Below are 8,984 nucleotides of genomic sequence, written 5' to 3' on the forward strand. Positions count from 1 at the left end.
TTAAATATTGAAATGACAGATAAGTAAACATGCTTTGATATTTTTCTACTATCAATCAATGTATGAAATAATTACCATGTAAAAGTAATAATGGGTGATAGAATAATCATAGGGTAAAGGGTAAGTGCACCTTTTCCAAACAGGTTTTAATTAGAATTATAAATTCAATCACAAATGTTTATGGAGTCAAATATTAAATGCATAAAAATTAATTTTAACGCTTAATGTTTATGAGTTTATTCGGGTTAAACAAATAAAATGTGAATAGATTGAATGACATCAACGATTAAAGAAAATATTTTTTTTCTTAAATTTCTAAGTTTGAATAGATACATATGGAAGATGTGTGTTCTTATAGGAATGCATTGATGATGGTCCTCTACCAATTGCTTTTAATCCATCCAACATTGCCTGACAAGTACAGACCAAACAGTTCATAGCATGGACCTTAATTTCTTAAACCAACAAATCCCAGTGTCTACCATGGTCCAATCAAAGAGACAACCACACTGACTCTTCCATCTCATGTCATGGACTGTTAGGTCAATTTTCATGGCTATTAATTGGAGGCAAGGAGAACAAGTGTAAGAAGTTGATGTGATTTTATGGCCGAACAAAGCTACATAATCACACCCACCGGCCAACACTCATGGGCCATGGCGTATAAAGCATTGTGTAGTTAAGTCCACTAAAGACATTGCAAAGATTTTAACTACCTGTCCATGAATAGACAGAACAACGCCTAGAATTAGACGATATTTTTTAAAGAACATGAGCGATTGTAGTGAATCTCCAAGAATATAGTAGAATGCATATGTATTTGTGGCTCAAGATCGAACACGAACCTCTTCAAACTTCTTAAAATTTGATAAATTTTGTTATAGTTTACAATAATACTCGACAGACACAAGAAGAGATAAAGGAAACAAGGCAGAAACAAGAAGCAAGATTACTGAATTCACTTCATTATATGATTGTTATCCTCTCAATCACAAAGATCTATATTTATACAATTGATAGAAGCAATTCTAGAAACTCTAGTAGAAGCTATAGCAGTTTCAACTGTTAACAACAACCTTAACTAACTCTAACAAACTAACTATGAGAAGCCAACTAAGCAACCGGCTCATTTCAGATCATTGCACACTAACATTCCCCCTACTGCAAACACCTCCTTGTTTAAGAAACCGACTCCACGAGACCAAATCATTTCACACTAACATTCCCCCTACTGCAAACACCTCCTTGTTTAAGAAACCATCTTTACGCAAGACCGAGGTATACACAACACCATGCATCAGTACTCCCGGTACTGCAGATTCTACTTGTTTACTCCTCAACTCTTGAAATCAGAGACTTTTCTGGAATTTGAGACACAAGTAACCGCTGTCGATGTTTAAAAAACATAGGAGCATACAATGGCTTAGTTAGAACATCAACCACTTGTTCAAAAGCATGAACCTCCTGAACATAGAGTTTTCCAGCAGCCACCATCTCTCGAACAAAAAACATATCAAGCTCAACATGTTTAAATTTGGAACGAAGAATTGGATTCATACATATTGCAACAGCACTAGAATTATCACACCACAAGACATATTTGCCATGAACAGTCATACATAGTTCTCTTAGAAGGGACTCAAGCCATGCTATCTCAGTAGCAGCACACGCCACACTGCAATACTCAGCTTCTGCAGTAGAGCGAGCTACCACCTACTGTTTACGAGAGCCCCAGGAAACTAAATTCCCCGCAAAGTAAATGCAGTAACCAGAGGTCGAACGTCTGTCATCTGCATCTGATCCACAATTTGCATAAGCAAACCCTGTCAAGGACAAGCGAGGTGATGCTGAAAATCGAAGACCAAAGTCGATAGTGGCCTGTAAGTATCTTAATATGCGCTTTACCGCCTGAAGATGAACATCACACGGAGACTGCATGAATTGGCATACCCTATTCACTACGAATACAACATCGGGACGAGTGATAACAACGTACTGCAACGCACCGACTATACTCCGATACTGTGTAGCATCCTTAACCGGTGACCCGGTATCAGCAGTCAATTTGTAACCCGTAGCCATAGGTGTGGGGAGTCCTTTAGCATCTTCGAGGCCACTCTTGCACAGGAGATCACGTATGTACTTCTACTGACTTAGAATGATTTCACCACATGTTCGACATACCTCAATTCCAAGAAAAAATTCAAACCCCCCAGATCTTTTAAAGCAAACTGACCATTGAGTTTATTAATCATACCTTGTACTTCTTGTTCACAGCTTTCAGTAACAATGATATCATCGATATACACAAGCAAATATATAATGTTATAGTTTACTATAATACTCGATAGACACAAGAAGAGATAAAGGAAACAAGAAGCAAGATTACTGAATTCACTTCATTATATGACTGTTATCCTCTCAATCACAAAAAGCTATATTTATATAGTTGATAGAAGCAATTCTAGAAACTCTAGTAGAAGCTCTAGCAGTTTCAACTGTTAACAACAACCTTAACTAACTCTAACAAACTATGAGAAGCCATCTAAGCAACCAGCTCATTTCAGATCATTTCACAATAACAAATTTATCCTTAATTTATTGGTGCAGTCATCTAGATGGAACTCTGTGGCACTCGAATCGCTTTTCCTAGGCTTCCAATCAGTACTACAAACACAGTGAAAATATGAATGTGTTGCTCCAAAAATGTTCCTATACTCAAACTTATTTGAGCTATCTTAATTTCTTGTCTTTTAACATAATATACATTGAGAGGTAGTTTATCCTTAATTTCCTCCATCTTATATCCTAGAAAGATATTCCTAATTGGTTTAGACTATACATTTTAGTTTTATTCTACAAATAATTATCGTAATTTTATCAGTTTTTACAATATTTAAATTGATACTAGAATTAAACATGTTCTTTTAAGTTGATATTAAAAAGACATTTATTTTCAAGTTGACATCTAAATTTTAATTTCATTCATTGTTTTAATACTATTATTAACAGTGTTAAGTTTGAAGAATAATCAAACGTGCCCTTAAAGTCTTCAAATCTCCGACACACCATGTTGAGACCTTAAAATATTCTTAGGTTTATTTTCAAATGCTACAGATATGAAAAGTCCATTCTAACTTCAGAATTATTATACCCATTTCAAATTTGTTTCACTTTGTAAATCAAGATCTCTCAATAACTCCTATGAAGCCACCACAGAAGAATATCTTTGGATATAAGAATGGGGGGCCCTGAGCCTTACACTCATTGAAAAATCACAATCTTCTTACATATCCCTTGTCATGGCACGCATGATATGCTAGAATTAGTTGATAGTTGATCACATCAAGTAGGCCTATCAATCCCGCTAGCCTACAAATAAGCATCATGGCCTCAGTCATGACACCAATACAAAAGGCATTATTTAAACCACAGAACATGGATGAAAAAAGGGGCTCTCTCGAGAACAAATGAGAGTCATAATCCTTTTTCCAATTCTTTCCTTGTATCTCCTTTATCAGGTCTACCATTTGATGACCTTACTCTTATTAGTTACAGCTCTATGCATAAATTAAAAGAAGTGAACTGTCTCATTGTAATCCAATTGTTCCCATCAAAAATTAGTGTAGTAAGCATGTAACACCTTTCATCAGAAAATAATCAATCGCGATGAACATCTCAAGCCAGATATTCCTCAAACCATTTATTTCAAAGAGCTGCGTGAAAACGCCAGCGGATAAAAAGATTATGTAATCCTTTTTGACTTTTTACATTACCTTTGATCATCCTTATAAACATTTCTCTCAACCAGAATATCAATAAAACTTTGATATCAATTAATATACCTCACAAGCATAACCCTTAATCTCTAACGTCGAAACACATCATCAGTAGTAGTAAATTATTCATTCCCTTAATACCCGAACAATTGAGACACCCACTCCTAGGGTTACTTAGGAAACATATGATGTTAGAAAACTAAAAAAAGGCTAAGGGGGAGTCAAAAAGATGGGCTAAGGGGGCACTGAATTCGGTGCATTTATTTTTGTTGAAAATAATATTGGTATAATTACATTTTAGTTCTTGCACACTTTAGGGTATTTATAAGATTAGTCCTTAAGCTTTAACTATAAATACTCTAACCCATTTAGCTTCAAAATCATCCCAAATTATTTCTTTCTCTCAATACTAGAGAGTTTTCTTATGAGTAGTGAGTGTTTCACAAACACCTGTAAAATTTCTCTCTTAGTAAAAGATCTGCAGTAGTCCGGAGACATAGGCATAATTGGTTGAACTCCGTTATCAATTTCGGGTATTATTTTTTAGCTTTTATTTCACATTCTCACTAATCTGGTTATAGGGAAATTACTCGTTCTTTCGTTTTATTTCCCAACAACTGGTATCAGAGCATTTGGTTATGAATTTTGTCAATTTTTTACGAGGTTACTATTCACATGAATATTGAATTTTATAAATAGTAAAAAATATTTGTTGGCGATACTAATTTATCGACGGATGTGTTCTAATACATGATGGTTCGCAAGAATTGTCAAAAATGATCTAAACGAAGCCAAATTCGAGTGAGAGCGATGGCTGCAGACGAAAGGAATGTGAAAATTGAGAAGTTCGATGGTGCATACTTTGGCTTTTGGAAGATGCATATTGAAGATTTTCTGTACCAGAAAAATCTATATCAACATCTCTAAGGAAAGCAACCAGATGACATGAAGAATTAAGTCTGGGCTCTTCTCGACAGACAAGCCCTTAGAGTTATCTGATTGACGTTATCCCGAAATGTTGCTTTCAACATAGCAAAGGAAAAGACTATGGCGGGTCTTATGGCGGCTCTCTCCAGTATGTATGAGAAGCCATTAGCCTCAAACAAAGTTCACTTGATAAGTCAAATATTTAATTTGTGGATGGCGAAAGGGGCATCAGTGGCTCAACACCTACATGAACTCAACACAATTACAATCTAATTGAGTTCCGTGGAAATTGAATTCGATGATGAAGTTCAAGCTTTACTTATCATCTCTATCAGACAGTTGGAATGCTATTGTTACAGCAGTAAGCAGCTCGTTGGGAAACAACAAATTAAAATTCAACGATGTTCAGGATTTGGTATTGAGTGAAGAAATTCGACGGAGAGAATTGGGTGAAGCATCAAGCTCTTCAGCCTTGCACAATCAAGTCTAGAGGGAGAACTTCATAAAGAAATTTAAATCGTGGCAGATCGAAATCCAGAAGGGGAAAATCAAGAACGGGAAATAAATATTTTACCTGTTATAATTGTGGCAAGAAGGGTCACTTTAAAAGAGATTGTCGAGCACTAAGAAAGATACCGACACACAAGAATCTGCCAACATGACAGAGGAGACAGGTGATGCCATGATTCTAAGCGACAACAGTCTGATTGAATCATGGATCTTGGATTTAGGGGCATCTTTCCACTCCACCCCATGCCAAGAAAACATGAAGAACTATGTCAGTGGTGATTTTGGGAAGGTGCATCTAGTTGATGATGAAACCTTGAAGATCGTCGGAAAATGAGACATCCAATTAAAATTGCCAAACCAGACCACTTGGAAGCTGAAAGGAGTGAGACATATTCCTGGCCTCAAAAGAAATTTGATTTCTGTAAGGCTGTGAATGGAAGATTACCAAAGAAGCACTCGTCATTGCTCGTGGTAAGAATATTGGCACTCTCTATGTAACCTCAAATTTAGAGAATATCATTACAGTAGCAGATGCTGATAGAAAATCAAACCTATGGCACCAAAGGCTTGGCCATATGAGCAAGAAAGGAATGAAGACACTTTTGTCAAAAGAGAAGTTGCCGGATCTAAAGAATGTAGATGGCGGACTATTTGAGGATTGCATCTTTGACAAACAAAAGAAAGTTAGTTTTGCAAAGATTGGCAAGACACCCAAGGCAAAAAAAGTTAGAGTTAGTTCATACTGATGTATACAGACCATCTCAAGTTCCATCTCTTGCAGGCTTACTATATTATGTCACCTTCATCGATTATTCTACAAGGAAGGTGTGGGTTTATTTTCTGAAGAAGAAATCAGAAGTCTTTGATACCTTCAGAAAATGGAAGGCCATGGTGGAAAATGAGATTGGTTTGAAAGTCAAGCGGTTGAGGTTTGATAATAGAAGAAAATACAAAAATAGGAGATTCAGAGATTTCTACGCAAACAATGGGATCAAGATAGAGACAACAGTTCCTATGACACCGTAGCAGAATGGAGTAGCAGAGCACATGAACAGAACTCTGAATGAACGTGCCAGAAGTATGAGGATACATGTCGGCTTGCCTAAAATACTATGAACTGAAGTTATCAACACTGCAGCTTACCTGATTAACCGTGGGCCCTCAATTCCCTTAGATGGTGGAATACCATAGGAAGTTTGAAGAAAAAAAGAAAAAAACCTTTCACACTTAAGAGTGTTTAGTTGTATTTCTTATGTTCACATAAATTTTGCTGAAAGAAGTAAACTTGATGCCAAGTCCAACAATTGTGCCTTTGTTGGTTATGGTGGTGATGAGTTCGGTTACCGATTTTGGGACTACGAAAATCAGAAGATCATCAAAAGCAGAGATGTCATTTTCAATGAGAATGTGAGACACAAAGACATGTCAACCATAGAATCAAGTAGCTTCAATACTGAAGCTGAAATAAAGGAATTTGCTGAGTTCGAGGAGATTTCTGGAAATGATGTTCAGATCAGTCCTAAAGCAGTTCAAGAAGAACCAGAAACATCATAACTAAGACACTCCTCCAGAATTCCTAAACCAACCCAGCGTTATTCGCCTTCTTTGTACTACTTGTTGTTGACTGACAATGGTGAACCAGAGCGCTATGATGAAGTAATGCATGTGGAGGATTCAATCAAGTGGGAGTCTTCCATGAAAGATGATATGGACTCGCTTATGTCAAATCAGACTTGCGAATTAGTTGAATTACCACCAGGCAAGAAAGTGCTCTATAAAAAGTGGGTTTACAGGATCAAAGAAGAGCACGATGGGAGCAAACTCTACAAAGTAAGATTGGTTGTCAAAGGTTTTCAACAAAAAGAAGGTATTGACTATAATGCAATTTTCTCTCCAGTCGTGAAACTGTCTACAATCAGACTGGTGTTGAAAATTGTAGATGTAGAGAATCTATATCTTGAGCAATTAGATGTGAAGATAGCTTTCCTCCATGGTGATTTGGAGGAAGAAATCTATATGAGGCAGCCAGAAGGCTTTATAAAGGCAGACAAGAAAAACCCGGTATGCAGGTTGAAGAAGAGCTTGTATGGTTTAAAACAAGCTCCTAGACAGTGGTACAAGAAGTTCGATAGCTTCATGAGTAACAGTGGTTTTACCAGATGCCAAGTAGATCATTGTTGCTACATCAAGAGGTTCGACAATAACTTCATTATTTTATTGTTGTACGTTGATGACATGCTCTGTAGGCTCAGACAAGCAAGAGATTATATACTTGAAGCAAAAATTGTCGAAGTAGTTTTCTATGAAGGATTTGGGTGCTGCAAAGCAGATTCTTAGGATGAGGATTAAGAGAGACACAAAGTCGGGGACTTTGATGTTATCACAAGCTAAGTACATCAACAAAGTACTCTCCAGGTTCAACATGCAAGATGTTAAACCAGTAAGTACACCTTTAGGTGTTCATTTTAGACCCTCCAAAGAACATTCACCAAATACGGAGGAAGAACGTGCACACATGGTTATGCCTCAGTAATTGGAAGTCTAATGTATGCCATGGTTTGTACCAGACCAGATATTGCTCAAGCAGTAGGAGCTGTTAGCAGGTACATGAATAATCTGGGTAAGGTACACTGGGAAGCAGTCAAATGGATCCTCAAATATCTGCGAGGTACCAAAAACAAAGCATTTTGTTTTAAAGGTGGAGATATGATACTGATAGGCTATGTAGATGCTAACTTAGCCGGAAATGTCGACATCAGAAGAAACACTACAGGGTATGTCTATACTCTAGGAGAAACTGCAGTGAGTTGGATTTTTCAACTATAGAAGATAGTTGCTCTCTCCACAACTGAAGCAAAATATGTCGCTGTTACGGAATCCATCAAGGAAATAATCTGGCTCCAAAGTTTCTTGGAAGAGTTAAGCAAGAAATAAGAAAACAATGTCTTGTATTGCTACAGTCAAAGTGCTATCCATCTAGCAAAGAATCCATCTTTTCATTCTAGGACAAAGCACATATAATTACGATATCATTTTATCCGGTCTCTTCTGGAAGATGTGATTTTGAAACTTTAAAAGATTAGTGGAGCTCAAAATCCGACAGACATGTTAACAAAGACGGTGACTACGGACAAACTGAAGTTGTGTTCAACTTCAATTGGCATGCTAGAGTAACAAGACCAGAAATACTGTTGCATTGATCGATGTGTGAAGACAGATTAAAATCAGTCTTCAAGTGAGAGATTGTTAGAAAAGTCAAAAAGAGGGGTTAAGAGGGAGTCAAAAAGAGGACTAAGGGGCACCGAATTCAGTGCATTTATGTTTTTTGAAAATGGTATTGGCATAATTTCATTTTAGTCCTTACACACTTTAGGGTATTTATAAGATTAGTCCTTAAGCTTCAACTATAAATACCCTAACCCATTTAGCTTTAAAATCATCCAAATTGTTTCTTTCTCCTAATACTAGAGGGCTTTCTTGTGAGTAGTGAGTGTTTTGTAAACACCTGTAAATTTTCTCTCTTAGTAAAAGATATGCAGCAGTCCGGAGACGTAGGCATAATTGGTTGAACTCTGTTATCAATTTAGGGTATTATTTTTCCGCTTTTATTTCGTATTCTTACTAATCTGGTTATAGGGAAATTACTCGTTCTTTTGTTTTATTTTCCAACATAGGAGGAACGTCTTAGCAATAAGAGCACAAAATACGTTGGGAGAAGGAGATGTGAGACATGCAACATGACCTTCCATATTCAAGTTATGCTATACT

General features: G+C 36.7%; 1 protein-coding gene across 1 annotated transcript; it reads right to left on the bottom strand.

Moving 5' to 3' along the window:
* Positions 1-1,329: 1,329 nt before the first annotated feature.
* Positions 1,330-2,082, bottom strand: LOC120147309 (secreted RxLR effector protein 161-like). Its single transcript, XM_039160715.1, has 2 exons — positions 1,718-2,082; positions 1,330-1,573 (listed from the first exon to the last, which is right to left on the bottom strand). Exons 1-2 carry the CDS (start codon positions 2,080-2,082, stop codon positions 1,330-1,332), a joined length of 609 nt encoding a protein of 202 aa, XP_039016646.1.
* Positions 2,083-8,984: the final 6,902 nt, after the last annotated feature.

The sequence above is a fragment of the Hibiscus syriacus genome, unplaced genomic scaffold, assembly GCF_006381635.1.
Source record: "Hibiscus syriacus cultivar Baekdansim isolate YM2019G1 unplaced genomic scaffold, ASM638163v2 tig00110937_pilon, whole genome shotgun sequence".
Lineage (NCBI taxonomy): Eukaryota > Viridiplantae > Streptophyta > Magnoliopsida > Malvales > Malvaceae > Hibiscus > Hibiscus syriacus.